The 19,254-nt window shown below is 43.4% G+C and overlaps 1 protein-coding gene across 1 annotated transcript in view; it reads right to left on the bottom strand.

Moving 5' to 3' along the window:
* Positions 1-10,307: 10,307 nt before the first annotated feature.
* Usp31 (ubiquitin specific peptidase 31) overlaps positions 10,308-19,254 on the bottom strand; it is a 63,628-nt gene continuing 54,681 nt past the window's right edge. The window contains exon 16 of the mRNA XM_055627398.1: positions 10,308-18,053. Within this exon, the coding sequence (XP_055483373.1) occupies positions 16,474-18,053 (1,580 nt within the window). The 3' untranslated portion in view covers positions 10,308-16,473. The remainder of the gene's footprint in view (positions 18,054-19,254) is intronic.

Genomic DNA, 19,254 nt, shown 5'->3' with positions numbered 1-19,254 from the left:
AGAAAGAAAGAAAGAAAGAAAGAAAGAAAGAAAGAAAGAAAGAAAGAGGGAGGGAAGGAAGGAAGGAAGGAGAAAGAAAGGAAGGAGAAAGGAAGGAAGAAAGAAAGAAAGGAAAGAGAGAAAGGAAAGAGAGAACCTAAGTGGAAAAGGTCCTACTTTTTTCATGTGGGTATTGGCACATTTTCAGAACTATGATGGTCACTAGGATAAATTTGAAGACAAAGTCTAGTGTACTAAGAACAGCAGAGAAATAAATGAATAGAAGCTTCCTGGCACTTGCCATGCCTCTGGACTTTAAATGTAGAGTTGTTTGTTTGTTTGTTTGTTTGTTTGTTTGTTTGTTTCATTCAATGAAAATAGATTTTTTTTCACACACTATATTCTGATTATGGTTCCCCTCCCCCTACTCCTCTCAGTTCTTCCCCACCTCCCATATCATCCAGATCCATACCCTTCCTGTGACTCTTTAGGGAAAAAAACAGGCATCTAAGGAATAATAATGAAATACAATAAGATAAATAAAACACCAACAAATCAGAACTGGACAAAACAACCAAACAAGAAAAAAAAAAAAAACAGAGCCAAAGAAAAAGCAGAAGAAATGCATAAAGATCCAGAAACACACACATTCACGCACACACAGGAATCCCTCAGAAACACAAAACTGGAAGCCACAAGATTCATACCTCCAAAGACCTGTAAGATGTGATCAGGACACACCACCAACAAAAAAAGCCCTGCTTAACATTGTGAGACAAAGAACCTCCAAAGATGCCACTGAGTTCGTTTTCTATTAGTCCTATACTGCCGGGAATGGGGCCAACCCTTAAGAGTGTTTCCCCGGTAAGACCACAATCGTTTGGAGAAAACTAAGTTTTCATTTGCCAAGTGGTTACCAGTTGGAGATAGCTTCTAGGTTAGGAATGGGAGCATGTGTCCACTTCTTCCAGGCTCGAATCTGGTGCAGACCTGGTTGGCCCTACATATGCTGCCACAGTCTTTGTGAGTTCTTATGTGCACCAGCCCCGTTGTGACTAGAAGACCTTGATTTTTTTGGTGTAGCCCATTCCCTCTGGCTCTTTCCACCTCCTCGTCAGCAGAATTTCCTGAGCCCTGAGAGGAGGGATTTGATGGAGACGTCCCTTTTAGGGCTGAGTGTTCCAAGTTTGAAGGGAAGTTTTTAAGCCTGCCCTTTAACCTTAGACTATCATGATAGTAAAAACGCATCATAGGCAAGACCCACCTGGATGGATGATGGGTCCAAGATCTGAGGAGAAATGGGATGTTCTTAAGGTCAGGATATATAATGCTGATGAAAGAGAGGCGAGTCATTTCATAATGGTGACAGTCACCACACAGTCATGATCATGATAAATGCCTTGCTGTGCGTTCAAAAGCTCCAAGCCTAACACTCTACTTTTGTAGGGTTCTCCCCACAAAATGCAGAACCTTAATCAGTTCATGAGAAGATATGAGACAAGCCCTAATTTAATAGACATCCTGTACAAGTGACTCAGATGCTTCAAGTGTCAAGGTCATGAAAGGTTGAGAAACCACAGACAACTAGATATGATGTGGTATCAGAGATGGGTTCTTAGGAAAACGGCAACAACAACAAAAAAAAAACAAACCTAAACACACACAAAACAAAAATACTTGACTTTAGAAAGACAAGAAGGTGAAATCCAATTGGAGTCTACATTACACCAATGTTAATGTCTGTCTTTAACCTTTGTACTGTGGCTATGTAGGCTGCCCCCAGGATATGAGGGAAATTAAATGATTTTTACAACTTTTCTATAAATCTGAATGCTTCTTCATTGTTAAAAAAAAATACACCCAAGAACATCCTCTAAATTCTGTTCCCAAACTGTACAAATTTTATCAAGTTCTGGGTTTGGCTGTTAGTAAAAATGCCTCAGGGATTACGCAGAAAAGGGTTGTATCTAAAGGAGTGCCCTTCTGGAAACCATTATCACCACATCACCTGTGCCTGTTACAGTATTTTCCTATTTAATTGCCTAGTATTGGCACAATAGATGAATAAAACCACAAGCTCTGTACTAAGACAGTTCAAATTCAGTTCCTAGCAGAGATTTACCATGCACTGTCCCTGTAACTTGCCATTATTTACTCTCTCTGGGCCTCTGCATGAAATTAAAATAATGGAGCCTACTTTGGTGGCATAGTCAGTTACCTATTGTTAAAGACACCTGCAATGGCACTTACCAAGGGACAAACAGACAAACCTTCCTGGTCAGTACATCCTACTGCTAAAGTCAGTGGACAAATCAATGATTTCCAAGTCCACAAAATCTTCTAAAATAAACTGCAAGTGATAAGGGAAAAACACCAAATAGAGGCTGCAGTAGACTCGGTGATCCAAGAACTTAGAGGTTCTTTTTGAGATGAGGAAGAACTTGCCAAGTGAACATCAATGGGAAAAGTTCCCTGGCAGAGAAAGCATGAAGGCCTGAGTCCCAGAACCAAAAGGACGTTCTTACCACGACTGATGAAAGGTGGGTCTAGCATCTGAATCTTGTGCTCTCCTATCTACACCAACCACCCAGGATAACGCCTGGTTCTGCATGTAATGGTGTTAAGAGGTGGGGCCTTTAGGGACTGATCATTCCAGGAAGGGAGAATCCTTATTAATGAGATACTAGTGTTATCAGAAACCAACGATTTTATAACTAATATGTTTAAGGAAACTGTCCCTATAAAAAGTGACATAGCTTCTTTACCCTTTCACTATGAGAGGACAGGTGATAAGCATTACTCACAAAAACAGGCTCTTATGGCTGCTGATGCTTGGATCTTCCCAACCTCCAGAAGCGGAGGTGAAACATCTCTAGAGTTTACAAATTATTCAATCTAAGGCATTTTGTTACAGTATCAGGGAAGAGCTGAGCCCGATAGGGTGGGTAAGTAGACAGATGTAGATGGTGGCATAAGAGCTTGGACTGGACGCCATGATAATTGGAATATGGGTTCATCAGTGGAGACAGGATAGATTTAGCATATAACTAGGGAAGAGGGATTGGGTGGAATGCTCTTCACCACTGTTGCTGGTTTGTCCTGCTGCTGCATTTGCTGTTGTGTTTGCTATTGCTGGTTTGCCAGTTTGTTGGACTGCTGGATAGTCTGATGATGAAGATTGGACTTGCCCCCAAAACTACATCGCTAACTAGCAGGGAGTAGTCTAAAGACCTATGCTCCCTTTTCCCTCTAACCTTCTGTCTGGGGTGCTGGAAGGGATTGGGATGGGTAAAGGTGGTAGATATAAGAACCCAATAAAATAGATAAAACAAATATGCCAACAATGGAGCCCACAGATGGCTTAGGAAGAGATTTCAGGGAAACAGTAGCATCAAGGATTGTCGGGATGGCTGATGTTTGGTGCTGTTATTTACTGAGGCAGAAAGGCTGGGGTCTAGTAGTATGTGAAATGTTTCGGTGGGAACATCCACTCTTTTAAAATACTAACTTACCTGGACTCTCATTTCCTCAGGAAGCTGATCTCAAGTAAAGTCCACCCTTAGCATTTTCTGTGTCTCTTTGGTGAGTATAGGATAAATTCTCCACTGAGGAGAGTTTTTATTTTGGGGTGAGGTTTCTGGCTTGCTCGCTGATATGCTTGGTGCTCCACACATTCTTGCTGAATGACCAACAGAATGAATGTCCAGTCTATGTTCAATGACCTGACCTACATGGAGGCTTGAAAGCTACCACACTGTTTCTAGTCAGATTTTTCTCCCATCTTCCAGCCCAGAAATGGGGTGTGTTTTCTCTGGAGGGAACTGTCAGCACCATTCAGAGCCCTGTGGTATTTTCTTACACACTGCCTAGCATCAAATCAAAACACACATCTCAGTGAGCAAAGTTCTTGCCACCAAGCGTGACAATCTGAGAGAACGTACACCTGAAAGCTGTCCTCCGAGCTCCAGAAGCATAGGGGCATTATGTATATTATGAGAAGAGAGATTAAAGCTTGCTTTGAAGCAGAACAGAGGAAGAAACAGATTATAAAAGGAAATGCAGATGTGGCTGGATGCTAGTGTCATAGGCATAAGCTTTCGGGTAACTATGCCGCCTGTGAAAACTGACAGCACCAGGCACCTAGAACCTAGGCCCTATAAATGACCCATGGAAATTCTAGAACTGAAAAAGCAATCAGCTAACTAAAATTGGAAACACAATGAGACTTTGCAAATGAAATCGAGGATGCCCCGTTTAATTTAGATGAAAAACAGAAGCTTTGTACAAATATGCCCTATTCAAAATTTTAGACATTCTGAAGTGTGTCCACTGTTCATGCTAAGTTCCTATTTAATGGGGTGTCCCTTATTTTACCTGGAAAGAGCAGACACAGCTGAAGAGAAGACTCCTGATTCTGCTGGAAATACCCAGAATAAAGAATAATATTTTTAAAAGGATGACAAAGATCCCAGGAAGAAAACAAGTGAAAGAGATGTTTGAGACTTGGTGAAGTCTAAATCACATGAAGCTGGAGTCCTAGAAAGCAAAATGTGCCAGAAGTGAGATTTTAAGCAACGAATGGCTGAGGTGTTTGCAAGCCAGACTCATTTTATGAGGAATGAAAACAGGAAGCCCATGCCTTAGCCCATCGGCAGAAAGCCGATGGAAGAAACACCCCAGACTGAAGAAAACAGGACTGAACATGGACTCGCCAATGAAAGAAGCCCGTGGAATGAGTATCAAAGACCATAGTCTCCAATCTAGAGTGCCATCCCCTTCAAAACCGAAAGGGAGCGCGGGAATGTGGCTGAGAGGTAGTGACTCCTTGCATCTGCAAAGCTGAGAGTTCTCATCCCCTAGACATTCTGTGTGTTGAGGTGTGTGTGGGGGTGAAACCCAAAGGATACACACATATAAACCAGGTAGGTGGAAAAAGAGAACAGCCGACACGCACACAGAAAAGTGGCAGAGCCTAGGGAGCTAGGGAGATGGAATGATATGTGGAGATGATGGCCAAGATAGGAGAAGAGAGGTGAGGCCCAACTCAGAGCCTGTGAGCCAACGGAAGGCTTGGGATAAGCAGAGATAATTCTGTTGAGAACAAGCAGGGTTGTGGCAGAATTGGTTTTCACGTTTTCTTAGTGTTTCTGCTGCTATGCTAAAACACCACCATCAAAGCGACTTGGAGAGTTAAGAGCTAGTTTATCTTACAGCCCAGGGAAAACATGGTAAGAGCACAAAGCAAAAACCTGGAAGCAGGAACCGATACAGAGGCCATGGAGGAATGCTGCTTAATGGCTCGTTCCTTGAGGCTTGCTCAGCCTGATTTCTTATACAAGCCAGGACCACCAGCCCAGGAAGTGTCACGGCCCACAGTGGGCTTGGCCCTCCAGCATTAACTGCTAATTAAGGAAATGCTCCACAGACTTGCCTACGGGCCAATACGGTGCAAGTATTTTCTCAATTGAAGTTCTCTCTTCCGAAATGACTCTAACCTGTGCTAATTTGACATAAAAGTCTAGCCAGAGCATGTCAGTCATCAGGAGACATGCCCAACTAAACTCTTTTTTATTTTTCTAGTGTTGGGGGTATGCTAGTCATACACTCTACCACTGAACTACACCCCTAATTTCTAGACTGAATTATTTACTTTCCAGAATAACACACACACACACACACACACACACACAGAGAGAGAGAGAGAGAGAGATGTATAGATAGATATAGTTTTTTTTTTCCTTTTCCTTTTAACTATAAAGAAACAATTTCAATTAGAATACAGAAGATCCTTGCTGCTGTTTGGCCCTTTGTCGTGCCTAAAGCAGACAACCCTCAGTCAAATGGTTAACAGTCTTTTAATGACAAGACACACAATGGATCAATACACACAAATGATTTCCTCTTTAAAAATATAAAGACAATTCTAGTCAAATACGACCTGAGAGAATGCACCATTAACACAGGCTTAAAAGTAGAATAGAGGAAATCTTCAAGGAGAAGAAAACCCGTCCCAGGGTGGACTATAGACAGGACTGACGAGCAACGAAAGCAAATGTCCTGGGAAATCTAAGTGAATAGTGACTGTGTAGCGTTAATACTGCTAAATGTGCATAGACTTAGAAGACATGAGAATAGCAAACAGAAAGAGCAAGAGAGTGAATGTATTCGAAATCCCTGAGGGGTGGGAATGCAATGTTGAAAGCCAGCACACGCCTGTCATCTCAGCATTCGGGGTGGGTGAGTTGGTCACTCACCAGCCTGAAGTACACGGTGAGATGCTAAATGACAACTAAAGTCAGAGGTGGAGGCAGGGGGCTGAGTATGAGGTCAGTTTGGAGAAGAGTGAGAACAAGGCCAGTGAGGTATCTGCCGTGCAAACCAGAGGACCTGAGTTTTTAGCTACAGCATCCAAGTGGGTTGGCGAATCTCTGTAACCTAGCATTGGGCGACAGAGACAGACAGATTCCTAGAGCTTGGGGCTAACCCAGTCAAACCAATAAGAGGCTGCCTCAAAAAACAAGGTGGGGAGCAACTGAGAAGGCTACCCAATGTCAACCTCTGGCTCCCTCATGTAAGCCCACACATGTCCAACCACATGCACATGTTCACCGACACATGAACACATACAGACACACACAACACCTACATACACACAGACGCTTGGTGTATTAAAAGAAAGAAGAGACAAATAGCTATAAATTAAGTCGGAGAGATGGAAGGGCAGAAGGAAGGTAGAAGGCAGTGGAGTCATTTATAAAAACTAAACAGTGCACACCTGTAACCCCAGCACTCAGGAGGTACAGGCAGGTGGATCTCTGTGAGTTCAAGGTCAGCCTGGTCTGCAGAGTGAGTTCCAGGCCAGCCAAGGCTACACAGAGAAACCCTGTCTAATGAAACAAAAAACAAAACAAAACAAAAAACCCAAACAACAAAACAACCCAAAAACTAAATAGTTAAAAAGTAAAGTGGGTGATACAAACATCAAACAAGCAGTAAGGTAACAGATAAAACCAAACACATTAGTAATTATATTAAGTGTAAATATATCTAAAACCCCATTAACTAAGACCTCCTCATGCACCACTACCTACATTCTACAGGTGAAGACTCCTAGACACAGAGAAGTTGAATAACTTGTCCTGATTGTCCAGCCATCAAGCCCCAGTCCCAGGGCTAAAGCCTAGCAGCTAGCCTCCTCTGAACAGGTGTTCCCCGCCCTCCCCACCCCCACAACTCTAGGTCACCCCTTCTGCTGCCTGCACCCAGAAGCCTGCAGCAAGCTCCTAACTCACCTCTCAGGCACCACATTGTTGTCATGGTGACTGTGCAATGGCTCAAACTGGATCTCATCTCTTCCCCCCAAAAAAACTCTTCCTGATTGTCATTTACTTTGGAACAAAGGTAGCGGGTCATATGAGGTTCCTTTAGACTGTCACAGCTCCCTTGTTTCACTGCTTCTTGCCCTTGCCAGGTAGTTCCTCTGTGGCTTCTAGAAAGGACGGTGTGTGGAATGAGAGCTATTCTACAAGACCTCCAGGGTTAGCCCCCCCCTCCGTCATTTTGGTTACAAAGATAGCTACCACTCAATGAACCTTTTCTCTATGACCCATACAGTGGAGCAAGCTTAAAAAGCATCATTTCCCCTTTAACCTTCATAAAGGTTAATTTATAAAAGTCAACCCAGACAAGTCAGTCAGCCCAGTAGCTCAGTAAGTCACCATGTGCCACCTTTTTAAAATTTTTTTAAATTTAAAAAATTTTTGTTTTTTGTTTATTCACTTTGTATCCCAGCTGTACCCCTCCTCCATCCCCTTCTAATCCCAGCCTCCCTCACTCTTCTCCCATGCCTGTCCCCCAGTCCAATCATAGGGGAGGTCCTCCTCCCCTTCCATCTGATCCTAGTCTATCAGGTCTCATCAGGACTGGCTGCATTGTCTTCCTCTGTGGACTGGTAAGGCTGCTCCCCCCTCAGGTGGAGGTAATCAAAGAGCCAGCCCATGAGTTCATGTCAGAGACAGTCCTTGTTCCTATTACTGGGGTCCCTCTTGGACACTGAGCCCACCTTTAAGAGGAAAAAGAGCAAGCAAATAGAGCAAGCAATTTCCCTCTAACATATGTGGCTGATTGAGTGACGTGCAGAAAATAAGGTAGGGAAAGAGGTAGACTGCAGCATGTACTGCAAGTTTGAGAGGGTGGTCCAGGAGGGCTTTTAAGAGTGAGGAATGGACCATTTGGGTGTCTGAGAGAGAACGCCTTGAGGAACAGCATGGATGGTGGTGCTGAAATGTCACTTTCGCTACTTTGACCCTATGACTAGACCTTACTGCTGGCCCACAGAAGATAGTGCCACAAGGAGGGACCTGGATTCTGCCTTGTCATCTTTGTGTGAACCAGAATCTGGTGAGGCTCATCCACGTTCTACACAGCACAGTCTCTTGAGGCCTACTCTAGGAGACAAAGCCTTGGAACTACATCTGATTCTCTGTGAATTTTTCCTAAACACAGGGAAGCCTTAGGAAATACTACATACCTGACCTTAAACAAATATTTTAGTTTCATATTACCTTCAACTCAGGAAAAATGGGGGAATTAAAGAATTGACTCGAAGGTTAAGAGCACTTGTTGCTCTTGAGGAGGGCTGGATTCAATTCCCAGCACCCACATGGTGGCTCACAGCCACCTATAACTCCAGTTCCAAGAGGATCTCCCTATCTTTTTGGCACGGGCATGTACATGGTGCACTAACATATGTGTAGGCCAAACACTCACATGCACAAAATAATAAACCAAAAAAAAATTTTTAATGGTGCTGTTTAAACCCCCAAAGCCTTAAGCCAAATTAATGACACAGCCCTTCAGGGTGATGTTCACTGGGCTACATATGCAAAATTTGTCTCCAAGAGAGGAGAGCTCTTGTTCTTCCTGAGTAGTGAATGTCAGCAAAGAGAGGAAAAATATGATCGGGAGCCAAGACCTAAAGAAGACAGAATCCCAAAGGATTCCGCATGAAGTAGAGCCTACCCACCAGGTAAGCCAAAGTCCTGGACAACCTACGTGGAGATGCCAAAAAAAAAAAAAGGTGAGAGCCACAGGCAAAACCAGACATCTGCTCAAGTCTGGAGTCTTTGCTTCCTTTGGGCTAAGAGGCTAAAACGTGTTTGGAGTCACTGAGCATTCAACTATTTGAAAATAATCCTTCAAATTCAAAGGAGACTGACAAAGTAATCTTTAAATATTTGTGCAAATATTAGATCTACATATTATACGTGAACGTTTAGATGCATAATGAAAACTCCTTAGTCAACAGTGTGCTGTGGTTAAGCTAAAGGAAAAATTTTACCATTCCAAACTAGAGGGGAAGGCAAATGCTGTTTTGGATGACCCAGCACGTGGTCTGCCCAGCCCTGTGCTGTGCTTTGGGGGGAAAAGTATCTGCTCACTTTTCTGGGAGTGATGGCTGGCTGGAGTATTTACTAAATAAGCAAGCCATGCTCAGAGATGCTATTCTCAACTCATCCTAGGCATTTCCAGACTCAGATGAGAAGTTAAAAACTGCTGGACTTTTAAAATACATCAAAGACGAATGCTGAGCTCTATTGCCCCCAAGTGGTCATAAATGATATGACAGCCCCACTGGAAAGTTCTGTGTTGGCAAGACAGCTAGAAGGAAAAAACCAAAACCAAAACCAAAAAACAGCTCCGAAAGCGGGTTACAAGCTAGTTACTGGGGTTCTGGGGAGACAGCTCAGTGGTTTCCTCCAGAGGACCCCGGTCCAGTTCCCAGCACCCATACAGTGGAGCACAGCCATCAGTAACTCCAGTTCCAAGAGTTATTTCTATAACTTCCCCCTAGGCACAAGACAAAGGCCCACAAATGGTGCACTTCCATGCATGCAAGCAAAACACTCACACACATAAATAAAATAAAGCAGGCATTATGTGTGTAAGGGGTGATGGAAGGCTGAGGAAAGTTTTGTTTGCTTTTGTTTTGTTTTAATGTTGTAGCTGCCTCTCATCACCAAAGAGGAACAATGAGAGTCTGGGCAGATTGTGAGCTCTTCCTTGCCCAGCTCTGCAGCCGAGGACAGTCTCTTATCCCTCATACCGTCAATGACTGGGAACATTGAATAAGTATGGATGTGATCTTTCACACAGTACCTTCATGGGGAGTTGATCAGACTGCATGGCAGTATCCTGTAACTTTATATTTTACCTGAAACACTGCAATTTTAAAGCACTCTGCTGTAGAAATCAATGCAGTACAAGTATTGGTTGACGTTTAAATTGGTTCGGCAAGGGGGAGAAAAGAGTATGTCTTGAAGAAGGCATCATGTAATAAATTTATTGTTCTGTTACATTTTCCAGTTTTCTCTTGATTCCAACTGTATAACCAACTGCTGTCTCAGAAGGAAAACGTTTTCAACATAAAAATATAAATTCTGCTTCTTAAAAGTGCGTACACCTCGAATAATAAAATATACAAATAAATAACAGAAGGCAGTGACACACCTCATGCACTTGGCCTAACATAATTTAAAATGTCGGATACACTTTCTTCCGGCCTGCAGGAAGGATACTTTGCCATCCTCTCACTGTAAGATTAAGTTTGTACAGAGCTCACTACAGATGACTCATGAATGAACACCAAAGCATTTTGTGTACAGTGATATGACATGCAGCCTTTAAGACAACTAGAGAAATAAACACCGGTGCAAAGACACAAGAGAATCAAGAAACCATTTCGGTAATGGGGCCTGAATTCAATTTTAACCAGTGGTGAGAGGCACAGTTGGTGAGCGGACCTACACAGAGAACATGTCTACAGGGAAGATGGACGGAACCGCAAGCCCAGAAACACAGTCCCCCAGTCTGGAATAGCACCTAAAAAAGTTCATGCTGCGAGTTCACAGCAGAGCTCGACTCTGAGAGGCTGTGCCAAAGCTGTCCCAGCTCTGATTTTTTTTTTTTCCCGGTATCCTTAAAAAATGGACCACGTCAGATCAACTTTTTGTAGGCAGCCTGACGCTCAATGGGATGAGGCCACGTAACACAGTGGATTATTCTGAAGATGGTGTAGGGCACCTGGCTCACCACAGATTAAAACCAAACCTCATGTGCCTCTGGAGGTAACATATACTGCCAAATTCGTCGATAAGTATTACTTGATTTTTTAAATTACTTTTAAAAATAGCAACAAGGGCTCCAAAATAACTTGGATAAATTGTTTCACATTTGTTTTCAAACTAAAAAGGTTTCCTGAAAACTACATTCCAAGTAGGAAAGATCTGGAGTGGGGTGCAATCTGAGCAGGAGGAGGCCCAGTGTCTCCCTCCTGTGGTTTGCAACTGTACTGTCAAAAGCAGGGCAGAGTTCCCAAGGCTAGACAGGTAGCTTCCTACTGTCTTCTACAGTTTCTAACCTGGAGTGACTTCCCTCTACTGCACAGGCCTCAGTCCCACAGCAGAATCTGAAGAGAGGTTCTGGGAATGAATTTGGACCCTTTGGGGCACTCTGCCCAGCACCAGCAAGTAAAACCAACCCCCAGACTGGCAGGTAACATATCACCCATAAAATGCTTCCCTCTTCCAAATCAGGCCTTCAAGTCGGAAAGCCCCACACACACACCCTGATTTCAAGCCGAGGATTTTGACACCTTCTTTTAATTTTCTTGTCCAACACAACTGAAGTTCCTCCTGGGTACTTTGCATGGCAGTGAGGATTCTCACCATAATTGTTGGCAAAAAAGATGGCGTACCATATCCTTCAGTTCTGACTGCAAACTAGAAGAGAGTCATGGGACCCAGCCAGTGCTAACTGGCATCAGAAGCCTGGGAGCAGCCCGGACATTCCAAGTCCCTTGATGATAATAATGACCTCAGGTGAATCATCCAGAAGGGGCCTGTATGAGACTTGAAGACACCTCTTAGATATGCTATGAGACTCCTGCCCCTTGGGAGGCAACGGCTTTAAATGAATGTGAGATGGATCTAGACCTGAATCCGTGGTGCACGATCACACATTCCACAGGCTTAATCTTTCTAAGACTTGTAGGTGGGAAGCTCCAAAACCTTCCTAAGCAGCTCCACGCCTCTACAAAAGCACTTAAAAAGTTAGCACTGTGTAAAGCCACACCTCTCCTTGTGATGACAAAACAATGCTTGAAGATATAAAAAATTAAAATCTATAGAAAATGGCAGGTTATTATTTTTTTTTTTTAGAACAAAATACTTTAGGAAAGTCTTCAGGCTAAATACAGTATATACACCAGTGTATGTTCAACATGTCCAACCCACTTCTGTTTGCAAAATACTATTTTATACACACTCTAACCAATGAGCAAAGACTGGCGGAGAAAGATGCAAAGGAACCTAAAACTCACATTCATGCTCACCTACACTGATGATTAAGCCACATTTAAAAAATTACAAATTCAAAAATAGAGCTCCAGAATCTAAGAGTTGTCTTTCTTCTTTCTAAAAACTCATGTTTAGTGTAATTTCTCATATGCTTTGTAATCAGTTGCTTGCATAGGTAGTATAAGCATGCTTTCTGGGTTAGATGGCGGGCATGCACAACTGTTTTCTTTACTTGGGGGTAAAAATGATTGGTCATGCTCAAAATGCAGCTGGAAAAAAGTTTGGGATCTGATCAAAAGGCAGCATGGGACACTGGGCAGTCACTGAAATAAATAAAAGACTTATGTCCCTCCTGAAAGGTGCAGTCAGGTTGAACAGCAATGAACCCTTTATAAAACTAAAGAGAGGCCTGCACACTAGCAGCTATATTTTTTTACGGTAGGCACTGGCTTGTAGATTCTGCCCTTCTCAACTCCAAAATATAAACATCAATGTACCTCCAAAATGTGTTGTAGTGAACCTGTGCTTATGACTTTCAACCTAGCTCAAAACTCCCACCCAGAGCACTATCTTTGTATTCAGTGACAATCTACACGGGAAACAGTAACTTCAGCTAGCAAGTAATCTGTCAAAATGAAATATGATACCACGTATCCATCTCCTTAAAGAGGGTATTTGAAAACTTTGTTCATAACGCTTTAATCCATATTCCCTTAAGCTGCCACTACTGCTCCCTTTATATGCCATTCCTACTATTTTTTTTTAAATATATATATAGTTAATTTAGAGGGATGGCAGTGCCTCCCATTCCTCAATAATCTCCTTATCAACCTCATACAAATACAGAGGGTTAATTCTGGTGCAAAGTGACTAGGTACTGCATTCTAACCCCTAACAGTAAAGACCGCTCAGTCTGAACCAGTGGTCAGAAGATCATACTGTCTCCAGAGATGAACAAGGACACTTTAGGTTTTCAGACAAAATAAACTTGAAAACCTCAGGCCTTAGCCAACCAGAATCTGTGTGGGTGACACTGATGTGGTGTCTCCCAGGAATCCTCAACTACAGCAGACTGCTGAAGCTTTCTGCTTGCCTCTATATGCAGAGCAGGCCCAAATGAATGATTAAGTGAGGATTACATGCATGCAAGGCACCTCAGATCGCTGTGCAACTGTGGCACAGCACAGCTATCCAACACTGCTTTATAGGTTTGACATAGCACTACTTACTCTCAAGCTACTTTTCAGCATGAGAAAACACAAATGAAGTTGGCAAGGGTCTTAAGTGGCATGAGCATCTGAGCCTCATCTTCCACATCATCTCAGGAGCTGTGAAGGCAACGTGGAAGGCTGACTTAAGGAATGCTGTAGCCTCATGCACATGTTTACAGGAAAAGAGAGCAAGAAGAAAAGGGGTTTATTTAACAGAAAAAAAAAAAAAAAACATTAGTAATGCATCAATCACACTGCTCATTGTTGCAGTGTGCCCACTGGGAATGACTGCCCTAGCCAGGACCAGTGAGTTGCTAATAGGAACCTCAGGCCTACCATCTCAGTAGGTTATTTTGACCTCAAAGCACACATGATCACTGTGTCCAAACCACTGGGAAAAAGATTTTAATAACCAAGTCCCTAACCCTGCCAAAGTTGAATGAATCAAGTGACAAAATTCGCATAAGCTATTTCTCTTCAAGCAGCACTTTTAAAGCAGCTTTCTGTGTCTTACAGGCATCCCAGTAGTAAGGAATTAGACCTCACTGCTTACCAACCTCACAAGCATACCAGCTTCATTGGCCTAGGTAATGCCATGATACTTCCTGATAGTTTTCCTATTAAATGTGAAATAAGGACTAAACTCCATAGACATGTAGCTTTTAGATTTTATTATATTATAGAAATTGTATCTCTAGATCCCATGGAAAAGAGACTTGTAGAGGATTTTTTCTGTTTCTTTGTTTTAAGAAAACATGATACACAGGGGAGGGAGGAACCATTCCTACAAGAATAAAACTATGTAGTACTGTGAAAATTAAACCAGTTTCTATTCATCTTAATTATGGCCAGTTTGTAATTAAAATTCTTTGTCTTATCACACTATAATTCTAAGACTGTTTCAGAGGCTCAAATCACAAAAATGCTCACTTCCTGATACCGGTGGTCTCACATTTGGTGCTTTTTCAGAAAATAAAGACAATAAAAGAAAACAAGACTGGTGGCTAAACACTGATGTGGCTCATCTTGTGCCACTGAGCAATGATGACACGCAGGGCAGCTGTCACCTCAGTCACACCACGGCAGGGCGGAGAGCCGCAGTGCTTTGGGAAGCCACAGGGGGACGCAGAAGCAGCCAGTGGAGGACTGAGTGCAGTACCGGCTCACTCACACTGGATGGTGTGGAGGGCACTGTGGCAAGGTGCACAAGGCTAAACAACTCAGCCTCAGATACCACAAGGGCTGAAAGTCCCAGCCAGTCTCACCCTGCAACCTACCAGCTAATGTCCATAGTAGCAGCAAAATAAAATTAAGTAACCTACTAGAAATACTTCCCAAGAGGTATCCCTAAAAAGAAGAAAAAGAACAAAAGGACAGTGCAGAAATCAACACTGCATGCACATATGCACTGCAGTCATTTCACAGAAACACTGAAAAGGGAGACCTGGGAACCACAGTCCTTGGAATTTAATAACATGTAAACTCAGCATGCTATATTTAATGACAAAATGACGAATGCTATTTTGAGAATCAGGACCATGATTCTCTTGAGACTAAAAAAAAAAAATAAATAAATAAAAGATACTAAAAAGCTGGACTGCAGAGTATTTCCAAGAGATTTCCACAAGGCTTGGAAAATTGTATTTTCCCTATCTGTGAGAATTCAGTGAGGTTCCCCTTTCTGTATGTAAGAATGCAGTTTGCAACTCCACGCCAGGGGGAACACATGCCAGACTCAGCTTCTGAGTCCCGGGTCTGAGCTTAACTCTTCAGAACAGAATAGACATATATGAGTTACTGAAAAGCGTCAAGAGGAAGACTGACAGGCAGGACCCAAAGTGCATGAGCAGTGCTTTGTCTCACATCATGTCAATGCTCCATCAGTTGCTCTTGGCAGGAGGCAACTTCTATCTTTTCCAAGCAACAAGACAAAGCAGTATGCATGCACCCAAGGGGCAGCAACAGGAACAAGTAACATCAGGGATGGAAAATGGTATCCACTCAGGCTTCCAGCTTGGAATGAAAAATTTTTTTTCTGGAAATCTTTCAAAGGCATTAACTTTTCTGCTACAGTTGAAACTTACAATGGTCTTAGCTAGCAAATTTAGAATGAAAAAAAAAAATTAATCAGTGACTGTCTTTCTCACAATTCAAAATTTGTCACACCCTAGGACATATCTAAGGAGTGAAAGCAGGCTATCACTGCAGGTGAGAAGGTAGCAAAGATCTTACGTCTACCTGTAAAACCTCTACCTGTGGCAGTAGGAGAAAGGACACAGTCACCACCCAACATGTCCCCTTCCTCTTGAACCCATTTATTAGTAATGCACACCCATCCTAGACTAGCTGAGTCTATATACCTGAGAAACATTAGTGTTACAATATTGCCCTTACAAAGACTGGTAGATGGGGCCAAAGTGCAGAAAGCAAGTTTTCCCTCTGTTTATTTTGTTGTTAGCGTCAGCTTTGTTTGTTTGCTTGCTTTTTAAGCTCCTGATGCCACTCAACAACCCACATGAAGAGAAATTCTGCTCAGATGAAGCCCAAGTCAAGCAGTTCATCTGACTATACACTCATAGCTTAAGTGGTTCACAGGTTGGCAAACCCTAGTGTCCAACGTGAGTCATCAGAGTTCTCTGGAAAGACATAGGTACAATTGCCAAGGGGACTATCCAGATTATTTTCTACAGTTATCCCAGTTAGCTTGATAGCAATGCTTAGCCTATGGCTGTTATTTGGTTCAATGGCAGAATAAGGCGACACTTTTAACAATTTCACACACACACACACACACACACACTCATACTCTCACAGTCAGGCACATGACCCCAAAATTACAAAATAAAAGCATAGAGGGCTTTGGTGGGAGGGGAGGGGTTCTAAATAAATAAGACATCTGTACAGATAAAACACCCGATTGCAGAAGATCACTGAGGTTTTTGAGAAGGCCGTGCAGAGGTTTGCATGCTAGAAGACAGCTTTTTGGAGCCTTTCTCGGTGGTCGGCCTGCTACTGGGAGACAAGGGCGCTCCGGAATCTAGCTGGGAAGACTTGGATCTGCGAGTAGATAGCAAGGAATGTTTAGCAGAAGCAGGGTCCTTAGAGACAAGCTGTTCCTTTCCAACTGCATTTGTGTTTGGCTGCTGTGAACCTGGGGGCTGATGGCCTTTCTCTGCCTTGTCATCTGTGGTATTCTTACTGACTGACTTGACAGAGCTCCCACCAGCCTTTTTGGACAGCAAAGTTGTCTTGCCAAGATCAGTTGACCGCCGGGTTTCTTTCTGTCTCAAGGCTGACTTAAAGAAAGATAATCCCTTATCCTCAGACTTGCTGTCCCTCTTCAACCCCGAGCGTACACTTGTGCTAGGTGAACGCAGGCTGGCCATGGAGGAGCTCCGGACATGTTTGCCATCAAATCTGCTGTCCCCTGCTCTGGCCTGAGTCACCCGAGGGGAGCTGGGTTTGGAGGTGGAGGTGGAGGTGGAGGTGACACTGGCTCTGTCAGAACCTAAGCTTTGTCTGGAACCCTCTCTACTCAAGCTCCGGTCAGAAGTCCTGCTCTTCCCAGAAGGAAAGGGGCCCCTGGTGGCAGGGCCTGGGGCCTTTTTGGCAGATATGGAAGAAGAGGAGTAAGTGAAGGCAGAAGCAGACTTTTGCTTCTGTGGTGAAGGAGATGACATGGATTCCTGGGACCTGGGGGATGATTCTTTTTTGGGTTGGGTAGAGGCAGGGGACGAATGCCTTCCACTGGTCCTGGAAGAATCTGCTTTATTCCGACAGCGGGTGGGTTTCATGGAAACCTTCACAGGAACAGGGGAAGACGGGGATGGACTTGAAAGAGAAGATTCCTGGCTGGCCAAGGCTGGCCTCCCCTTGCGCGTGTTCTTTTCTGGCTCAGTAGTGCCTTTGGAACTAGGGGATCTCTTGGTTGTGCTCTCTGGCTTCTTTGTGAGGGAGTCTGAGTGGCTTGGAGGTTTCACCTCTTTGACTGGAGAGCTGTCAACAGAGTCACTCTGGTCCACATAAGCAATCTGGTTATTATTGTCAAAAGGATCAGAGATGGGGGGCAAACAATCCCCTTGTGCTCGGTTTTTGCTTGGTGTATCTACAACACTGGGGTTCAATTTTCGAGAGTCCGACTCATCTTTGAACACACCTTCCATGACAGCCAGTGGGGCCCGGCCCACAGCCTTGTGCTCTCGTCTATTTTGACTGTCACTTGGTTCCTGGTGGCTACCAGAAAGGTTCCGCAGACTACCAAAGCAAGAAATGGAGACTTTGTCATCACCTGCCTCCCCAATCCTCTCAAGGGTAGAAGCAGATCCATGGATCGGGGAGTCCCCTGAGAAGCGGGAAGGAGAACTGGAGCGCATCTGCAGCTTGGCAGACAGGGACCAAGAAGGCCGCATGCAATTTTCATTGACAGCTAAGGGGCTGGTGACAGAAGATCTGGATGACAAGCTTTGACGCTGCACACTTCTCACAAATGGTCGCGTAGAAAAGCCTCCTGCACGGCAAAGAAAATCTGTCAGGCTAAACCAACAAAAACATTTAGTAAGATACTGAAGACAGAGTTAAGGGCAAGCCTGAAGGAATGACAGGACCATGACCTTCAAAACCAGCCTGTCTGCTACAGTCAAAGAAAGCTGTGCGCTTTCAACCCTTTGAAGATCAGTTCCCTTATCCATAAGAGGATCATGGTAACTCTGAAGTCAGCAAAATGTTCTCTATCTACCGCATCCTACATTACAGTCAGCGTGCTTTCTCTCAGGCTGTTCAAGCAACTGCTCAGCTCTGGCATATCAAGATGAAAACAGCCACAGGTGGCACATAAACAAGCATGAATGATTATGTTCCAAAAACTATGGAAAAACCAGCCATCCACAAGTGGCCTGTGGACTACTGGTCTAATTAAACAAAATCTTAGAAGTCTGTGTCTAGAAAGGATCCTGGCAGTCCCAGGTGTTCACTAAACATGGGCTGCTAATCCAACTCCTTCATCTTCCTGAAGGCCACCTGAGACTCACAGAATAAACAACTTGCCCAAAATGACACAAGAACCCATGACCCCCATTGCATTCCCTGTGAAAATAAGTCCGTAACAGGTAACAATGAAAGGGCATTCATGGAAAGAGGTAGAGCCTTGGATATAATATATAGTATCTTAATTGACTGAGAGGCTAGTATTTCTAATGGCTTAAAACTTCCCAAGACAATTCCAAACTGAATTCTGTACACATTTGTTACTGTAGCTGTGGCCTTTGTGACTCTTAAGAGTCAGGCTCTGTTCTATGTGACCACTGAGCATGACTAAATGATGATGATGCTTAAGAAGATATTGACTTCACCAACTAGACTGTTTAAAAATAGATTAAGGCAAGCTATTTCTGGGTTTATTGTTAAAGCAGCAGCAAATTCAGAGTTTACAGGGCTGCGATGAGAACAGCATCCATCTAACAGGCTAGGTTCACTTGTTAGCTTTTCATAAAATACCAGAAATGAGGAAGGTCTTAGCAATAATAGTCCAATATATTTCTGCTTCACAAGAAAAAAAAAAAAAAAAAAAAGTTAAATGCCAAAACAGGTAGAGCTAGAGCCATGCCAAAGCTCTCCTAGTTTGGCTTCCTCCCAACCACCTTCCATTTTGGCTCCATTTCATTCTTTCAGAATTATACATCACCCCTAGAAGCAGATTAAAGCAACTGGAA

Source organism: Psammomys obesus, unplaced genomic scaffold (assembly GCF_907164565.1).
Source record: "Psammomys obesus unplaced genomic scaffold, mPsaObe1.curated_primary_1811, whole genome shotgun sequence".
Taxonomy (NCBI): domain Eukaryota; kingdom Metazoa; phylum Chordata; class Mammalia; order Rodentia; family Muridae; genus Psammomys; species Psammomys obesus.
This window is presented reverse-complemented; position numbering and strand designations above follow the sequence as displayed.